At 41.3% G+C, this 21,007-nt stretch overlaps 1 protein-coding gene across 2 annotated transcripts in view; it reads left to right on the top strand.

The window, feature by feature from the left end:
- The window catches only part of KCND2 (potassium voltage-gated channel subfamily D member 2), a 281,858-nt gene extending 262,034 nt beyond the window's left edge, over nt 1–19,824 (top strand). For both annotated transcript variants that reach the window (XM_030015047.2, XM_030015045.2), the window contains 4 exons: nt 8,906–9,004; nt 10,590–10,685; nt 14,715–14,962; nt 16,589–19,824. In XM_030015047.2, coding sequence (XP_029870907.1) covers nt 8,906–9,004; nt 10,590–10,685; nt 14,715–14,962; nt 16,589–16,766 — 621 coding nt within the window. In that variant the 3' untranslated portion in view covers nt 16,767–19,824. The remainder of the gene's footprint in view (nt 1–8,905; nt 9,005–10,589; nt 10,686–14,714; nt 14,963–16,588) is intronic.
- Nucleotides 19,825–21,007: the final 1,183 nt, after the last annotated feature.

Below are 21,007 nucleotides of genomic sequence, written 5' to 3'. Positions count from 1 at the left end.
AGCAATAGATAAAGTATGACTTTCTATATGCTGTGCATCCTCAAAGTGAGTATTTCTTAGCAAAAGGACTACTATACGTATGTGCTACATGCCTAGCCCATGTCCTAGATGCAAATACTGTGTTATTTTTATTAAAAAACAAAACAAACCAAACAAAAAAATGGTTCATTTATCTTTTCTGTCAAGATTTACAGATCTATTATTGTGTTAATTCATCCTACCTGTTAGACTAGATCTAGTATTTTCAGGCAATAGCTGCTGTCCCACCCACTGAAGATTCTTCTGTGTTTTTCAGGCAGACTTTCTTTCCACCAGAGTCTTCTGAGGAAAAAAACAACCAAACAACAAAAACCCTAATTATGATTTCTAACATCTATCCTAACAGCCTGCTTCACTAATCCCTGTGTTTAATTCCCAGGTTCAGTCTCTGGAGAATCTGATTATTGGGGAACTTGTCTCCTCAGCTCTACTTTGCTTAAAAGGCTTCAGAAAAAGAGCTTAATCAGGAAAAGCCAAAAGCAAAAGTCTGTTTTTCAGCTTCCTTGATTTGCTGCCTCTCTCACTAATATAACAACGAGCTCTACAACAAGACAGTTTCCCTCCCTGACCCATATGGGCAAGGTCAGGAGCCAGGAAAAACTATTTACCGGGAGAGATGCAGCCAAGCCTGGGCAGTCACCTTCCTCTCCACGTCACTGCCGATGTACTAGTCCCAGTGCATTTTGCCCAACCCCGCAACGCTAAGCAGCTCAGGTAGCCTCCATCGGCACCTGAAGCCCTAACAAAGGAGCCGAGATGCATCACCTTCTGCTCCTCTGCTGGCGGCAGTCGGAAGGCTCTGGATGCAACACAGGTTGCAAGATTGCCAAGGCTGAGGTGTCACCGCTTGGGCTTTTGGTGGTCCCATGGCCTCTCTTCAGAGGTCCTGAGCCTCCAGTGATCCGGGGAGAGCAGGATCGTTACCCGCAGAGGTGTGCAGGCAGACCATGGCTGGGGACTACATATATATATATATATATATATATATATATAAAAATATATATATTTATATATATAGGCCAGGGAACACAGGCAGACTCAGGCTGCATCTGCCTCATACAGGCAACAGCTCCAGGTTTAAAGAGACAAAATGTTTGTGTGTTTCTTTCTGGCCACCTTTTTGACTGACTTCTTCATAAAAAAGGAAGTGAAGTAAATGTATGCAGTGATACCATTCCCAGAATATCTTAAAATCAGGAGAAACAGGTACATCACCAAGAAAGTCAGTCACAAGCCCAGGCTGAAGATATTGCACCCTTGAATGGCCACATCTTGGAAGAATGCTGTCAGATGAGGAAAACGGCCATAAAAGAAACGAGGCATATCACAGAAATGTCATACCTTTCTAGAAACCTGATTTCAAATATAGGCTGTTTCAGTGATCCAAACAGCATACCTCACCTATCTACTAATTCCATCCACCCTTTTGCATGCCGTTTTGTCCCACATGCTAGCTCCAGCCACGCGTTCCCCTCTCCCAAAGCTGGAAAACGCAGAGAACATGTCATTTCCACGCCACGTTGTTTTTGTCAAGAACTTTTCCACTTCTGTTTGTGTAACAGCAGCAGACAGAGAAAGAACAGTATGTATCAGCCACAACACAGTGCTTCATTACGGTGCCTCTGAGCATTGCGCCAGTCATGGGTAACAGATCTGCTTGATCCCAGCAATCAATGTGCCTGTTTTGAGCTTTCATAGTAACTGCAGACACAACCAGCCTCAATTCAGATAGAAACTGTCTCCTACTGCATGTCATGAAACAGAATTTTCTATGCCTGCTTTACACTTGCCAATGAAAAAGAGACGGACACTAGAAAATACCTTGCAAAAATTAGATTGGCAGACTGGCTGCTATTCCCCATAATCAATTCCTGAAGAGAAGCTGCTTGAGTTAATAACTGACTTTTTCTCCTTGCAAAACAATGAGCTCATTGTATGTTTCAAATAGGAATATGAAGTGATGAATGGCAATCCTGCCAGGTGTCTTTTCCTCTGCTCCCCAGAACAATGCCAACAGCAAGGATGAGAGATTTCCTCTGACTGTGTTTATGCCCTTCTTGCTTTGGAGAAAATGGCTTTGAGTCTGTTTAACTTAGCCCTGGATGTGTGTTTCATTGATATCTCCTATTGCAAAGCTAATTTCAATCTAAAATGACGGAGATGTTGAACAGAACATTGCTCTGACGGACTGAAGAAAAATCAACAACATGCACTTCTTGGGTACTGTATAGTCTGTATTTAGCTATATTTATCTATGAAGTATAGCCTTGCATTTCACAGGAGGGTTCTACTGCATTGTATAAGAATATTCAAGCAAAAAGGTCACTTTATTGAAGTTTGAAATTCCTTCTTCATTCAATACAATAGAAGCTTTACACAGCTTTCTAAAATAAATGTTTTCCTAAGCACCAACCTTATTTCTATTCTCTAAGGCTGAAGAACATAAGCTTGAAAGAAGATGCTGTTTCATGGAGCACAGCATGAACCCCTGCAGGCGATGGTACCTCCTGCTGGCTATAACAGCTTACATCTGATTGAGAGAGTTGTATATTTGAATTGTGCAACTTACTTTATCAATAGCTCATACAGAAGTTTAATCAAGGTAGTCTTCAGAAATGGCAAAACATTTAGGCTGGAAGGAAACTCAAGAGAAAGTTCTCTGTTGAAGAGCTGAAATCTAGTCCCAGGAGCACTGGCAATTTTCAGCAGAAAAATTTTGTCACTCGTATTAGGTTTGTTCAAGAGCCATGTGACCATCAGTATATGCATTTACTGAGTTCTGCACAGTCATTCAAGATTAGACAATTCCATTTGTTTCTATTTGGCAAAAAGATCCTGCACGTTAATGCTCAGGAGAAGATGGAAGACATAAATTTATATACCATCTCATTTTGAATGCATTTTAAAGGAAGCTCCTGCTTCCAACCATGGAAAAACGTTGTTGTAACTACCTTGAAATCCCACTTTGTAATACAGCTGATACATAGGCAGGAGAGGCCAGCTTTCCCCTGCACTACAGGGAACTCATTGGCACTCAATATGAACAAAAAAAACCAGAGATGAAAATAAAAAATAAAGAAAAATCACCTGTGCTTATCAGAACATTTTCTTCTATCAGATAACAAGGTCCAAGGATCAGACCTATCCTGACAATAAATAAATAAATAAATAATCCAAAAGAGGTTTTGGAATTCAGGGCAGAACTAATTATGCCCTGTAGTCTTACTATGCTTTTTCCTCGCGCAGATTTATGACTACTGAGACAGTTTTGTAGAATCCTATTTGTGGAGCTTTTCTCAGCTAGAGACAACTTTAAGAGGCCAAGTTATTTTGGTTACCTACCAGCGCCTTCAGGTGGCAAAGTTAATGACAGATGTGTTGCGACTGGTCCATGTAAAAAGGAAAGGAAAGGACAGAAAAGGAAAAAGAAAGGTTTAGGTAAGTTTGGATACAATTTCCTGTTCTGTTATTGATAGGTATCAAGGGTTAAGATATGGCTAGACCCTCAGAGTGTCGTGTTCACTGGGATGACTACCAGCACAGGGAAGGGAAAGGAGGAGGCCCAGCTATCCTCTTGGAACGGGTGTCTGGCCACTCAGTGGCAGCTTGGCTGCAAAGATCCATCCCAGCGTACTGCAGCAGCTCTTACGATGACAATGTCTTCCTTACCCTGAACGAAGCATTCCTTGCTAGATGCCTTCCCTGTTTTCCATACATCTGGTTTTCTGCATCTTTTGAAGGCAAGAGCCTTATATCCTCTTAGCCAGCAAGTCCTAAGTGCGGGTCCATCTGCCCATTATTGTTCATTACCTGATAACTGAAGGACCCTTAATTTTACCTCCCCAAGCACTTTCTCCCTAAAGCGACCTTGCATGGTGTCTCAACAGAACACCCAAACAGCTATCATCAGCTCCAAAACCTGACATAAAATTCAACCTGAATCTTTCATGTGAGTATGGTCGTCTACTTTCACATAGCAAAATATAACCTGAAGATTGGCTTGGCTTTATTATTGATTGTACATGATGTATTTATCTGTCAAGATATGAATAATTAGTTACTAGATAAATATAAATAGCTCTAGGATAAATTGAAACAACAACGGCGTAACAGCACCTGGCAGTCTAGAGCTGAGCATTTGCAGTAGAGAACTCTGCTAGCCATTGTGACTTCTTTAAATGAGATATGCTGTTAATCTCAGTGGGGTTGCAGAGACATAAGTAACAGAATAACTTAGCCTAGGTTTTTGAATTTAGCACAAAAGCTGTAAAACTTGTGTTTACTGAACAATAATTCGAACAGAATGTGAAAGCAAGGCGCGACTCAACAAATATATGAACCTTATTTAATTCCATATCCATTAGTGTACAAAGTAAACAGCATTTTCTTCCTTACTGCATGCTAACATCCTATAAATTATTGTCAGCTAATCTGAAGTTTAATTATTTGCAATTACTGAAAATTAGAAAATCAGAGCATGAAATGTGGGCTCGATTTTTCACTTGAAAACAAACGTACAGGACAGATTTATGAAAGGCCAAGCAAAAAATGATGTAAACAACAATGTGACTGATTTTTGGACAATTTTGGCCATTGCTCTAGGAGCCACAGTGTGTGGTTTAACCCCAGCAGGCAGGTAAACACCACCCAGCCACGTGCCCACTCCTCCCCAGCGGGATGGCGGGGAGAATCAGAAGGGGAAAAGTGCAAAAAATAATGGGTGGCGATAAAGACAGTTTAATATTTTTTTAAAAGGAGGGGGAAAAAACCAAGAAAAAAAAAAGTGATGCAAAAGAAAACAATTACTCACCACCAACCAGCTGATGCCCAGCCTGTCCCAGAGCAAGGGCAGCCCCTGTCAACCTCCACCCCTGTCCAGTTTTATTGCTGAGCACGACATCCTATGGTCTGGGATACCCCTTGGGTCAGCTGGGGTCAGCTGTCCCGGCTGTGTCCCCCGCCAACTTCTTGCGCACCCCCAGCCTCCTCGGCAGGACAGTCTGTGGAGCAGAAAAGCCCTTGGGTCTGGGTAAGCACTGCTCAGCAGTAACGAAAACATCCCTGTGTTATCAGCACTGTTTCCAGCACAAATCCAAACCATAGCCCCATACCAGCTACTATGAAGAAAATGAAGTCTGCCTCGATCAAAACCAGTACACACAGAATGACTGTGAAGGAATTCTTATCTTTTAGTTGTACAAGATCATTAAAAAAAAATAACCATAAGCTAAGTAATTAGTAATTTTTGAGTTTTGATAGTAAGATAGCTATGTAGTGTGGAGAGCAGCAGAAGAGACACAACAGGAATTATCTAAGTAGTAAATTACCTAGGCTACCTAGGCTTCTCGCATAGGAAATTGAAGAGAGGCTCTTGCCAAAAATGATTGCCAGTACTGCAGTAAGCCCCACCCTAAAGCGTTCCTGATAAAATCTCTCTCTTAAAACAGCTGGACAGCTGAGGGCGTCTTGAGTGTTAAAAGCTGGATGTTGTAAATACCCCGCAGTGCTACATTTAGCACTATTGAAAACCTTGTGAAAATAAATGTTTATATTTCTAAAACTGACGGAGCTAGCTGTTGTTGAATAACAGTGAATTCCTTCGTAAGGTTTCTATAAATGCAGCCATAGACAAGGATCCACCTCTAAGTTGTAAAATTTGATCTAGGGAAAAAAAAAAGGGATGCATTCAAAAGAGAAGTTCAGTGCAAATACAAGGGATGCAGTAAGAATTACAGCTGATCATTAATTTCTTTAGGAAGTCTCAGATGAGATGATTATGGTGGAATTTCATCAGAAAAAGTAAAAGAACTGTATTTCAGTACATTAGTTTTGTCCTAGACAATGTAAAAATTACTAAAATCAGACTTTCACATTCAGTGGCTAACAGGGACAATCTCACAGCAAAGATAATCTACTGCAGAACTTTACTCCTTTCTTTTTTTGCTAGATATTCCATGAAAGGGGAGAGTCAGGGAGGGCTTTGTGGTGGTCGAAAGGGGCAGTTATCACTCCTTTTCTGTTGTACGTGACAGAGAATGCAGTTCGCAGACTAAAGGAAAATACCGTTCTTCTGTAATCAGTTTTCCTGATGTCATCACATCATTTTCGTGTCCTTCATGGGAATTCAATCCCCAGCGCACAGCCCATAAAATCCTGTGGCTGACGTGAGCTTTTAATGATTCCTTGATAGAAAATGTGAGGAGTCACGAGACTACTCATGCTACAGGCTCCGATGCAAATCAGAAAGAAGCACTGAAAAGAAATCCTACCGCTTTAACAGATTTGTAAACAGCTCCAGTTTCAGAAGTATCTTCTGTAAGCTGAAGTATGAGCATGGAAGCCACAGTATCTGGTTCCTGTCTTGGTAATAGATTTATTGTCTTCTCTTTGGTAAATGATGTAAATTCAGGCCATCTGAATGAGTCTCAGCTAGAAAGATGTAAGCTATTACTTCCCACCTCACAAAAGCTTTTAAGACGCAATAAATTCCTATTTGCAAAGCAATTTGAAATCTTCACATGGAAAGTACAACCTTCATATTATATGTGTTGTAGCACATTGATATATTAAGATAGTCTGATGAACCGTTATACTTTTTCTATTTCTTTATTAAACGGTGCTGCACCATAATTATAGCTTCAATCACTGAAAGAGAAAATGAATATGCATGCTAAAAGGAAAAGCATAACTAATGTATGTAAAATGTTTGTTCATTAAATCTAATGAATCTCCCTGTGTAAAGAGCACACTGAAAAGTACCATAGCTAAAACATTTGTGACTGAAATCACTTATTTATGGGACTCCATGTTGCACCCTGCAAAGGCATCTCTAAAGCATCTCGAGCTCCTAAGGCTAAACAGTCATGCTGAGAGACTTTTAATATATTTATGAACATAACGCGGTGCGCATGTCCCAACCCGTGACTACTCTGCGGTGCAGGTAAAGCTCTTCCCCCAGCCTTCAGCCTGTCATGCTGGCGTTGCATCTCAAGAGCTCCACCCTGAAAATAACCTATTTTCTGCCTGCCCAAGGGCATTTTTAATCGCTAGTCCCTGAGGACTCAGCCCTAACCACGTTGGTAGCCCTGGATGTGGCACCAAGGAGCCCGTGTGAGCTGTGGGGCTCAGTGAAAGAGCCCTGACGGGACACGTGCCCCCAGTCCAGCCCCTGGGGACCTGCGCAGGGTGAGGGAGTGTGGGGCTGCAGGTGTCCTTTCGGTGCTACCAGGAGGAAGGGGAAAGGAGAAAGGGACCTGTGGGGAGGCACGGTGCAGGTGATCGGGGAGCTTTGCTCCTTACCGCTAGAATAAGATGCATTAACTGCATTGCGGGAAAGGCTGTGTGCACCGAGTAAGGTGACAAACCAATGGCTTATTCTAAAATAGCCAATATATCACAAAATCGGGCAACAGCCTCTCACGTGAGCTTTTTGACTCAGTGACGCACACACGCACAGCATTATCTTATTTTCTTTCAGAACAATTAAAAGTTAATAAATACATGACATATAACATAAGCCAGATTCTAGCCATGTTAGCTGTTAGCTGTCATGAATTTCTTGGCTTGCTGTTGAGAAGATCTGTGAGTTTGAGGCTGTGAGTGCAAAGAAGCGTGGTATTGAGCCATTCCTCATCGTCAGTTAATTATTAATCATGCCAGAGAGATCTGGCGGCTGCAGTGACCAGGCTGCTTCCCTCTGTAAGTGTTCAGGGATTCTCAGTCATTTCGTGCTGACATTTAATGCCTCAGAAATTTGAGGAAGGGGGGGGGGAATTGCTCCCTCGATTTTTCTGAAAATATCAGCTGAGTAATTATCAGATATGGAAATCCCTATTAACATAGCAAAGTCAGTTTTTCAAGTTCTTCACTGTGTCTCCTTCTGTACTTCAGCAGCCATTCAACTCCAGATGCTGCTTGGCATTTGGCTTTCAGAATCAGAAACCTAACCATGAAGACAAACCCAGACTGCCTCTTGCACATGTAACCAGCCACAAAAATTACAGAACCAGGAAGCCATCCTAGATGGCCAGCCTAGATCCCGTAAAAGCTTCTGGTTTCCATATTATTGGTTGAGAGAGTCTTTTCTTCATGCTTTCCCCTAATGTTGGCTTCTAACTGTTGTACAAAAGTCCGTGGATGCAAAGTGTTCTTCACTCATGAGCCACCTTCTGCTCTGGAATGAAAGTCACCTTCACAAGCAATGAAGCTCACCTGAGAAATCTCAAATCTCTCCCAGCAATTTGATGGCTGGAGTCTCGGAAAAATCAGGTTATGAACAGATTATGACCAATGATGACAAGTGTTAAGTCTGTTTACACCCACAGACACAGAGAGGTAAAAAGGCTTTTAAAAGGCCTGGCAAGCATTCAGGAACTTAGCTGGGTGACAGCATAAAAAAACACTACCACATTCTGCTACTCTAAAAACCCAGAAGGCTCTGAGAAACCAGCTCACGGCAGTTGCAATATTATGTTTTTTCCGACCCATTTATTCCCCTTTAAAGAGATTTTCACTGCAGGAGCAGCTGAGATGGATGCCCATGTTCCTGATCCACAAGGCATAAGGAGTGGCACAGTTGCAACAATGCAGAAAAAAGGAGGCACTTACATGCTCATCTGTCTAGTCCCTTCTCCAAAATCATTGTTCTTGTGAGCTGATGCATGCAAACAAATAAAAACTTCTGTCATTTGCATTTTAAATGGGCAGACGCTCATGATTTGCTCCACCTGGAGGACACACGCAATGCAGCCTTTTAGTCGTTATGATATTGGCATTCATAAGCAGCTGATTCCAATTAGCAGTTTTAGATAAACAGAATAATGGATACGCGTACAAGTGACACTCTTCCTTTTGTCTATTTACACAGAAAGCCAGACTTGCTCGAATTCGTGCAGCAAAGAGTGGGAGTGCTAATGCCTACATGCAGAGCAAACGAAATGGCTTACTGAGTAACCAGCTGCAGCAGGTAATGCTTTTATATCCTCCACCTCCAGAGTAACAGCTTAATGACAGCCCAGCAGTAGCTTATTCTATTTATTACCAGGGCAAGTCAACTCGAGTCTTTAGGCAACGTTATCTTTAGAGGTAGATTAAAGAAGGATGAATTGGACAATTACTATTGTTAAATGATCTCATGAGAGTCAATGACGGGGTATTAAAAGATGAGGGAATTGGCCAGATAGAAGTGCTAGATTCAAATGTAACCCACATTTTTAGAGTTAGATCCTGTAGAAGACGTCACTAAGAAAGTACAGAGCATTTGCCTCTTAGGAGGTAGGTTGGATTTATCTCCTTCGGCTTTAGACATGTAGAACATGGGTGACAAAACCAGGCTTCAACATCAGTGAGGGAGAGAGGTAGCTCCAGGGTACCGTTTGCACAGAGGGCTGTTGCAGAGTGAAAAGCGTTCCCTGGAAGCACCTATTTGCTCTAAGGAGAATCACTTTGAAATCTAAGGTTACCTGAAGCAAATTCCCCCCTTACCCCTGCTGAGGAAGCCAGGACCAGCGGCGGGAGCCCCGGGCAGCAGCTGGGACCGCGATCCGCATCGACCCACGCTGCTGGAGACAGCCCCTTGGCTGCTCGCAGCTCTAGCCAGCTGAGGAAGACTGAAGACGCAGTGTTTTTTAATCCCTGCCATTTTCTGGCATTTAGGCAACTCCTTGAGGGATACAGGAAGGCTTTCATTCCTCTATGCCCTTTCTGTTCAAGACGTGTTAAGAAGGCGAATGCTTTAACCTATAGCCAGAAGGGGAGGAAGGGGCTATCCATCCGTCCGTCCATCCGTCCGGTCTAGCACAAAAGACGAGCAGTGAGAGCCCTCGCTTCCTCTCCTGCTTGAAAGAATTCAAATCTTTAAACTAAAAAAAACACCAAATAGCTTAATTGCCATGCAGATTTCGAATATCCCAAAGTTGAATTGTAATCTTTCCTATTATTCCACTTCCTCCCCTATTTAGTTTTCTGCTTTCTAGTGAATAATTATGAACGCAATTGATAAACAGTGGATGTTTTCTACTTAATTCTTCATTCTGTCTCAGTAACATCTGCTATATGCCTTCCAAACTCAGCAGATTGGGATCACTGACATGAATTTTTGTGTAAGCAGCAATACCACAAATTCTTTAGTGCTATGAAATGATCCCAGGAGGACAACTATGTTTAATTTCCTTCAAATGAGGCACATTCCCAGGAAAAAAAAAAAAAAATTTACTGTCACTTAAATTTATGATAATTTTAAGTATGCGTTGATTCAACATTCAAAGCTTACATGTTGATTGCACTTGTAAATTGTACTATTCCATCTATGCATAAAAAGACCTAAGATGGAAACATTTAAAAGGAGGTGCAAGGGAAGGAAAGAAAATATTTTGATTAAAAAACAAACAAGCAAAAGAGAACTCGGGTCCAAAACAGTTTGGGTTATACTGTGTAGATGAAGCATTGCAGTTATGCTACCGCATGCAATCCAGATTAGTTCTGATCAAATATTTGGATAACAACCCTCTTGCTCATAAATGAGAATAATACGGAGTTCTATGTATTAACAGTCCTCCAGTGAAGAAGAACAGGCCTTTGTTAGCAAATCTGGCTCTTCCTTTGAAACGCAGCACCACCACCTGCTTCACTGCCTGGAAAAAACTACGGTAAGAAAAGCAAACTGTGTTTTCCTGTGAATTCCAACACCAGCCTATTTTTGAATGTTTTTGGTATTTCTTCTAATTAATAAGCCTTTATATGAAAGCAGTTAACTGGGAAGAAAAGCCATTTAATCTTTTTTTAAGGCATTATGCCCACTGCATATAAATAACCGAGCGATCCTGGATGAGAGCCTCATCTAGGGTGGCATCAGTGAGATGACATCAGTATAGCCAAGCTGTACGTGTGACCTTCAGTATGGTTTTCATACACTCCATAATGTTATCGTTTGCACTTTTCTGCAGTATAGCTCATAAAACACAATTTGTAATCCTTACACATTCAATATTCAGTACAGTCAAAGAAAGTTTTTGCCTGAGCACATGTTGGGCTTTTGTACAGGGAGAGCTGCTGAGTGTTTCCTCGGACGTGAACACAATTCTCACTGAAGTGACCGTAAAAGAGGATCCCCAAGCATCCTATTTTGAAACTTCAAGTGCTTAATCCAGATGCAGGCGCAAAGCTTCAAAGTCTTTTGGCTTCAGTTTAGACATTGAGATCTCTGTAGAAATCACTGATGTCATTCATAACAGCCTAAATATGTTCGTCTAGATTTGAAACTCCCTATAAATCAAAAGGACTACTTATTATGTGCTCTGTATATTTTTCCCTGGTCAATATCTGAATAATTATACAGCCATAAAGGATAGTAAACTACAGCAGAGTTATGATTCAGTAATAACTAAGTGCCATGTTTACTAATAGTATATTTCTGGACAGATAACATCAAAGCAATAACCCTAATCATCCCTAAATTTACAATTTCCTCTTTTATCATTTCCTAAAGAAACTAAGAACATAAATATTAGTTATATTAAATTGAATCTTTGTAGATTTAGGAATTTCACATAGGGCACGCTAAAACTATCTCCTTGTACTTTTATATTTTTGTGGGGGTTACGTTGTCATGTAGAATTTACCTTATATTATAGGTAAGTTGGTCAACATCCATTAAACTACCATTTACAAATTTACATCTAGTTGTATAAGTTCCAGTTTCATGTAAAAAATTATATGATTTCTTTTTATGTTTTGTATATAGAGAGGAACTTTATGCTATTTTGTCTTATCTTTATAGTCTACTTTTAGATTTTCATTAAAAGACCTAGTAATGCTTCTGCTATATTTGATGGAGATCAATGTGAAAGTCTTTCTGATCTTTCTCAAAAAAAAAAAAAAAGATTAAAAGGTTTTCCCACAACAGACTTTGCTAAATTAAAATATGATGTATGGATATGTATAATTTAATGTTCTCCTTTCGAGAGCATTTCTTTGTAAATAGAATGGCCCAGTTGTTATACCACTTAGTAGTATGTCATCCCACAGGTGCTTATGTCTTCTCCATCCTTATTTTTGGAGTATTCATTTTTATATAATGTGCTGTAGGACAAAATGTCTCGCTTCCTACTCAGAGTGTAATGTGGTTTCTTTGCCAGGATTCAGGCTGGGTCCTTTTGGAACATTTTTGAGACATTTTGTACTAGGAACCTGATAATAGCGATCTGCCTTAAAAATTGTTCCATAGTTGAACATTACAAACATACTTAAAAACCCTAGTAGTAGCCACAGGTCTTGTCAACTCTCATAGAAATTATGGAAAAAAATTTCTGTTCATTTGGTGGGAGTTGGATTTGGCTCCCAAAATTTCACATTTCCTCTAACCATAAAGGTGGAATATGTAAGCCTATTCTTCTTTTCTTTTTTTTAAACAGCTTTTTTAAAAAAAAAAAAAAAGAGAATAAATCTATAAAGCAAGTATTATCTTGTTTTCTAAATTTGAACAGAATCTACTTTCTTTTTTCCTTGTTTGTTGGGTCCTGCTACTGGCACTGATGTTCACACGACACATGAACACAAACATGCAGGGGTTCCAAGCTGTATTCTGCAACTGCCTGGTCAGATCATGCATTACCAAAATTTTAGTGGCAACTTGAAATTTTGGGCTGTCAGCTTGTAGAATCTGGTAAGTTGCTGGTTCATGGTCTAACAGCAAGAGTGAGGTGCCTTCTTAGCCTTGCTTCATCCTTTGAAATACCATTTGGTATAAGCATTAGCCCAGATGATACTAAGCAAAGGCATATTTTCTCTTTTCTGGTACTTTAAAGTCAATAGGATAAGGTCTCTTCCACTCTAAAAAATGTAGTGTGGGCAATGTTATGTGGGAATTCTGTGAAAATTACATTAATAATGAAAATAACTGCACTGAAAGTTATATTTTACAGGCTACTTTTAGCTGATTTAAGAACAGTTAATTAATAAGTATAATCAAATATATTAACTTGAGCCGTTATATTGTTTCAAAATGTTTCTAGTCTATATTAAAAGTTCACTCAATAACCCTCTTTAATGGACCCTACAAATTGAATTGAGTTGAATTGAATTGAGTTGGTTGCTCCATAAAAGTTTTAGGAAGCACAAAATTACTTTTAATTGGAAAACTAGCAGAGTTCTTGGCAAACATACTGTAAGCCACTGAATGTAATCTAAAAATAGCAATTAGGTAATTTTTCTCTCTGAATTTTATATCCACTGTGTGATCACATTCAAAATCTCGATTGTGACTGACATATGCCTTATAGAAGTCAATTTTCAAGCAAGTTATTTCTTTCCATATCACTTGAAATTGGCATTCTTCAGCACCACTCATTTCCACACAAAGTTACATCTGAGTGAAGAAGAACAGAAAAATGGAAATAAAAATAATATGCCTGTAAAGGTATTTCCATTTGTCGTGAACACTTGGCTACAGTTGTTACTCTATTTACTTTGCTCGCATATTTTATATTAGCACTGTACTGTAATTCTCCTGGAAAACATCAGCACCTTTCCAATTAGGACATCGTTCTTTAGGGGAAAAAAATCATGTTTCTCATTCTAATACAGAAAGATGCAGCAAGCTAACAAACGTTAAGTGAACAAGACTGAGCAGAGCATAAAACAACCCAGAAAATGCTCCCTAAACCATCCTCAGGATATGCAGACTGATTCCAGCAGTAACTGGAAAGATTTTTTTTTTTTTTTAAAAGGAGGCTTTCTCAAACTGCTCATGAACATACCTTAATCTCTGCTTAGTTTGGGCTGCTACTTTAATGACTGTAAAAATTCCACCCCACCCCCCATAAGCAACACCACTATTTCACACTCCCTTGCACACAGAGATAATGTGGAAATCACGGCTATGTGTGAAACGCTCCCTAATCACTTACGGAGTTAACATAAACCAGCCATTTGCTTGAATTTGGAGTCAGCTCTATGACAACCCTGTAAGGCTACAGTCTATGCTGGGATTAAGCAAAGATTGCATGAATAAAGACTACTGCATTTAGCTAAATGCTCAGTCTTCTAAACTGCTTTCAATACATCCATCTACAGTAATTAGGAACTTTTTGGATGCTTTTAAATAACTGCCTCATCTCCTCTAATCAAAACTTCTATTTGATTGAATTTTTTTCTTTTACATAGATGCATACCTTGAAACACACAGTTTCAGATCCTGATTTCTAACATGTAATTAAACAGGAAGCTTGATAAACTCATCTGGAAAATATTTATGATTTTTGTTTTATTATAGTTCAATACAATAAATCTTATTTATTTCCAAATGACATTTAGAGCATTTACATAAGCACCACTTGCGTTTTTATTAATAAACATAATCCCCTATTTTGTGGCACTTCATAGATTATATGGATATTTATAAAGCAAACTACACTACAATCATGTGCTATTTTACAAAATAATTTGGATTAACTTTTTCTTATTTAGAGCTCTGCACATTTTGTTCCAGCGTTTACATTTGTATCGGTATTCAGCCCAGGCTAATATGGGCTAAACACCATAATCAAGAATAAGCTGTCGAACTTTCCCAGTTTATTCAGTTGTGTCAATTTAAGCCTTTAAACAATCACGATTAATATGTTCACTTTAATTATCTTTCTGCGTGTGCTTTGTCCCTTTGTTGGATTCCTCTGGGCTAGAATCACGAGTTTGTGGATGAGCAAGTCTATGAGGAGAGCTGTATGGAGGTTTCCACCGTCAATAGACCCCCGAGCCACAGCCCCTCTCTCTCATCTCAACAAGGTGTTACCAGCACTTGCTGCTCACGGAGACATAAAAAGACTTACCGCATCCCAAACACCACCATCGCTGGCAGCCGCCCAGGCAGCGTACAGGAGCTCAGCACCATCCAGATCAGATGCGTGGAGAGGACGCCTCTGTCTAACAGGTACTTCCCAGGCGGCAGCGCACCGAGAGCCGAGCCCCTGCCTTCGCTAGAGAAGAGAGGTAGAGGGGTTGCGGCCTCGGCGGGTAGGCTGTGAGGCTAAAGGCGAAAGTCAAAGTCATCCAAAAATGGCCACTAGTACTGAAACATCCTGCGCTCGGTTTGCTCCAAGCTTAATCCGAGATAACGGAATAGGCTCTCTACATCCATTTCTGCCCTCTCGTGCCCCCCCCCGAAACTACCGTGTACTATTTGCAGCGAATAGCACCCAGGGACCCCAGATTACAGCACCAAATATTATATGCCGTGGACAAACACGTACCAAGAAAAATTTAGCATAGAAAAATGTGCGATTCGGATATACGAGACGAGCAAGCGGGAAGAGAACGACAGGTCTGTCCCTGCTGTTTCTCCTGGTTTGGTTCAGAAGCACGGGACAAATGAGACTTCCTCGCATTTCCACAGAGCAGAAGTCAAACCGATTCCCAGAGTCCTAAGTGTAACTGACATAAGAAAGCCTCTTCTAAATAAAAAATATGAAACGGATAAGGAAAATACATTTCCTAGTTTGAGGAGTTGTTACAAAAGTGAGGAAAGTGCAGTTTAAGAGTCTGTAATTTACTGAGCATCTCTGTAGTCTCACAAGTAAACCGTTTGGCTTCCAGGCATATCCAAACACTCGCTACCTCTGAAAACACAGCAAAGGTCTCGGGAGACTCAGAAGTGTTTTCTATTGAACTCAAACACGTCACCATTTTAAAAAGAGGCATTTTCAGCGCTAGTTGCTGTAGAGATTGTCTTGTTAAGTTACATTTTGAGTCGCTTGCTTCGTATAGTTACTAAGTTTGGATTTCACTTCCATGAACAATCCAGCAGCTGGTAGCTACTGAAATTTTTCAGCTGTCGTGCAATGAGACCTCCTGGCCAGCACAAAGCTCCGATGCGTCTTAGCTTTTCGGGAAATATCCTGCCTGGACCCATCCTTTCTCTGCCAGAAGACTTTCCTGCACCACACTTCCAGTCACGGAGTATGTCAAACCACAAAGCACCAGCTTTGTGCTAAAAAAACCAAGCTAAAAACACAAGCGCAAAACGCCAGCCTCACCTCAAAACGGTCCGAGTTTCTTATGAGGCTGAGGTACTGCAGCAACTCCGTGAACACGTTAGCCTTTATCAGTGCGTATATCGCCGTGTCTTACCCTTGAGGATACATAATACACAACAGGTTCTTAAATAAGCACGGCACGGAGGAATCGGTAGGAGACGGGGACCGCACCTCGGTTGCCCCCTCCCTGCATAGCAAGTCACTGGGCCGCGCGACGCTCGCTCCCCGGGAGCCGCTCGCGTGCCTCCCCTGCTCGGGAGCTCTCAGGCGGCGAGCCCGGAAACTTCTAGACGTGCCGAAACGGCGGGAAGGCAGGGAGAAAGGGGGCCCGCCCACGGAGGCAGCCCGGCACCGCCGGCTGCGGGGGCGCGGGGTTGGCGGGGGGGTGATGTGCCGCTTCGCACCTCCGCGCTCTCCGACGGGGCGGGACGGAGACGGCCGGCCGAGGGAGCGCGGCCGGGCACGCGAGAGGTTTGCAGAGACGCGGCCTGCCTTTGTTCACCGGTCTGTGTTTCTTCCTCCAGCCGTTCCAGCTTAAATGCCAAAGTGGAAGAGTGCGTTAAACTAAACTGTGAGCAGCCTTACGTCACTACAGCAATAATTAGCATCCCGACACCGCCGGTCACCACACCCGAAGGAGACGATAGGCCAGAGTCTCCCGAGTATTCGGGGGGAAACATTGTCAGAGTATCCGCTTTATAGAATAAGGAATTATTTATAAATTAGCATAAGGACCACTCGTAAGCTGAGCTCGAGCAGTGAGAAGCGAGTCGCGAGAGAGCTGACAAAGACAAGGCCCCTTGACCCGCGCGCCAGCGGCCGCGGAGCGAGAGGCTCAGGAGAAACAAAACGCTTTGTGGGGTTTCGGCGGCGTGGCGTGCGAACCAAGAGGAGTTTCCTACCCCTTGCCCGAGCTGACGCGCAGCGGAATCTTCTGTGACCATCCTGACTTACTATATGAGCACAATGAAATGTCCCCATTGATGCTTCTTCTTATCATGAGAGCTCTTTTTAGAAAAAAAAAAAGAAAAATGCAAAACAAAAAATAGAAACAAACCTGTGTTCCTGCCGAATGCAAAACAACGAGAAACATTTTGATAACGTGTCTTTTTTTTCCTGTTAATAAACCACAAACTTGTTGAGAAACTATCAAAAAATGAAAGAAAAAAATGCTCACGTGAAATATGTTTGTACCGACTGAAAGAACTACAACCATAATGCATGCTGAAATTATTTGGAGCTGTGATCTCAGTTTACTTTTGTTGTTTTTCAGATTAGGCATGATAAAATATTACTGTAGAAAGGGGCATTTCCGTGCACTTACAACAAGCTGATTGTTAATGTTCCATGGTAGTTGTACTAATAACTTCCCTTTGAAAAATGCAGTATTTCTTATTCAAACACTCATTAGTGAACTAAAGGTGTTCAGTTAGTTCAATATTTACCATTGTTTTATCTTGCTTCCTAGGTACTGTTACAACTGCAATAAGTCACTGTACACCTGTTGTATCAGGAATCAGGATTTCTTTTTTTTAAACTATTTTACACAACTTCATCTACACTATAAACTTCTAATGGCAAACATTTAAATAATCTTACAGCCAAACCGTGCACCGCGAATGCGCTATTCAGTCATTGTTCTTTTTGTCCACCGTCCTCTATCTCTACGACAGTTTGTTGTCCGCTCCAACATTACCGTACTATTTGGGATTTCAAGGCTACCGATGAATCGACACAGTCCTTTCTTCCGTAGACATCTTGTCTACTGTATTTTCAGAACAAACCTCTCATCTGAGTGTACTCTTGCAGGATCAATCCTGTTTGAATTAAAATTACAACATAGGTGTTTTGGGGATCGGCTAACATTTATCTCCACGTGTCAGGAATGTCCTTCCTTGTTGACATTCTGCAGCATCCAGAGTATTGGCTACGCTGGAAGACACCGAAAGATATTTGGTAAAAAAGATGGCTAAATTCTTTTTGTAATTATCTGTAAACTTGCATCCTAAAATTTGGTTGAGAATTTATATTGTGTGAAGATATTTAATTACCTAAGAACACTGATAGAATAATGGATTGGGTCCCAAAGCTATAAAAATGCGATTCATTTCAATTGGAATTTACCCACGTGGGCAGGCCTAAAAGATAATATGAAGGCTCTACTACTTACAGCTTTTTTGCTTCATTTTTAAAAGACACTGATGTTACCGGAAACTTTTCTGATAAAAAAGTGTCTTTTTTTTTCATGAGAGTGCATTAGGAGATGTACCATAATGCTTCCTATATACATGACATACCATACATCGTATACATCAAATATACACGGAATATGTGCATAACAATACATACATATATACATCAAAAACACTGGATCAGAAATAATTGCATGTCTGCAAAATAAAATATGCATATAAATCAAAAGGCTCAGTGCATTAGATGCCATTACAATAAACGATTAACACCGTTACTTAATAGTTTGACTAGTGTATGTTTCAGTACAGTATTTGCTAGCATTCTACTGACCTGAAAATTTACATTACGAGAAAACACCCACTAAAAACTGAAACTTGCTGATGATACACTTTTTACTGCACACAAATACTGGTCTTTCTACCTGTCAATAGAGATTGAAGAGTAGATGATGGACTATCATGCTACAGTACATACACCAAAATACAACAATGTCACATATTAGAATTAAACTGCAATTAAAAGAAGTATATAATGTCATGCATTACTCTCTTTTCTATTGTTTACTTCTTCAGAAGCTTGGTTAATTTGCAGTTAACTTCCCACTTTTTCTGCGAATCAGAATAACTTACTCACGGTAAACTGAGCTTCTACATTTCTTTCAAACCTTAACAGAGAGCAGAACCACAGGCTGTCCTGTGAGCCAGAGGAGCGCTCCTTCCGAGGAACTCTGCGACCTGAAGTTGCTCTCCTCTCTTTTACCCTGTTGGAAAACTGCAGTTCTGCTGAGGCTGGTGGGTTACGTAAGTTTTAATGGGGTTTAAAAAAGAGGCAGAATGGACCCAGAGTTTTCACTTGCATCCTACTCCTACCCGTGGTTACTCATCCAAAAAATGGCTTGGTCCCCACCTTTTGCCAAACAGTCATTGATCTAAAAACTGCCTTAATATTAGCAATCTGCAGCAACTTCTTTATGCCACATGGTACTTCTTGACTAGTTGTATCAGGTAAATAATGCAAAAAGGCAGTTATTAAACGCACTTCGGGACAGACTACACGCAACCCAGGAAACTTACTGGCTCTGTCAGGTCACGTGTCTTTTAAAATCTCTTTATTCTCCTTTTCATACGGACTAAAAAAGAACGCACTACAGCAATACACTTGCATAACAGTTATACCCCTGAAGCAACTTGTAGTTTTGTTTTCAAAATGCAGCTTAAGGAATAATTTAGTATGATTTTGCAGAATTCCGGTCCTGTCTCCTATTTCCTACGTCACATGCAAAATCATTAATTTATTCTGAATTTGGGAAATACACATTCTTTTGGTGTTTTAGGTGATTTAAATGCTGTTTTGGTAGTGAATGACTGTTGATGACTGTGTAAAATGCATCTGTACTGTACATGAAATGTAATTATTTCTGTGTATCATACAAAGAAACCGAGGTTGTTGTTTTGACAATTTTGTTTGACAGTCATATATCGTATTTCAGAAGGCAGCATAATACATGCGTTATGCTGAATAAATAGACATTTGAGGAATATTTAAATAAAACATCTGCATGCTTGAATGGGTAAACCTGGTTTTGCAATAACTTATTCATGGAACTTTTTTTTTCCTAGTAAGATTGAAGGGACAATAAATTTGAGGGCAAGGAATGCCCCCAACACTAATTCCAGGCAAGCCGTGGGTGCATCTAAGCCGTACCAGAGCCACCAAGTCGGGGATGCCGCAGCTCCGTAAGGATGCCCTCCTTGTGTGTCAGTGGCCATCATCCTTCCCTTCCCAGCCTGCAGCAGCAGGGAAAATCGGGGCATTAAATTATTTCCAGCAATCTAAATTCCACCCCTCTGTACCTTTAAAAAAGTATTCGCTATGTTTTCAATATTTCAGACACCGAATGCTCTGCTGACCCTCCCGGGCTACAGAGCCTCCTCAACCCCGGTATCAAATTCCCTTGATAAAATGTTAGCGCCCGGATGAGATCAAACTCCTTTTGCAGCGGAAGAGCAGGTAACGACACGCTGCGCGTCACCTGCAAAGGGCGAGCGGCAGCGCGGGTGCTGCTGGCCCCTCAGCTGCGTACGTCGTAGCGCTGGCACGCGCGACGGCTGCCTCTGCCGGGAGCCCACTGCTCTGGGGACGCGGCCAAGAGGTAGAAGCAATACCTGCCTCCGAACCACCCCAGGGTGTTTTTAAGGAGAACGACCGTCCTCCCACGAAACGGCTACCGGAGACAAACAGAGAGCGCGTGCTGTACGTTTGGAGGTTTTGGACGTACTCACGGTGGAACCACGCTCGTAGCCGAGAGAAGGCGCTTGCAGCGGAGAGCGCGACGCCTCCTCGGCCGCTCCAGGGAGGAGGCTGGCTTTCGGGCAGGAAAATGGTCTGGAGAGGGATAAATTAGTGAAATCACAGGATCATAACGCTTTGGGCAGGGAGGGTGCTTAGGAGGTCATATGCTCTCTTTCCTGCATCTGGGGCCCACCAGGACTTTATTTTCCCATTGACCATGGAAACAGCTGAAGACTTTGAGGTGTTCTGGAACAGCAGTCAGCTGACGGGATATGTAACTGTGCAGCTAATAGAGCAGTCAGGAGTGAACAACATATTTAGATTAACAAAGTCTGCAAGATATACGTAATTACCTGTACAGCTTAGTTTCTTACCTGCCTGCATTATCTATTTATCTCCTTTTAAGGTACCCATTTTCATAGTATCTATGCACAAGAAACAACTGAAGGTGGGGGAGT

Source organism: Aquila chrysaetos, chromosome 5 (assembly GCF_900496995.4).
Source record: "Aquila chrysaetos chrysaetos chromosome 5, bAquChr1.4, whole genome shotgun sequence".
NCBI lineage: Eukaryota > Metazoa > Chordata > Aves > Accipitriformes > Accipitridae > Aquila > Aquila chrysaetos.
The sequence above is the reverse complement of the archived record's forward strand: the minus strand, read 5'-3'. Positions and strand labels throughout refer to the sequence as shown.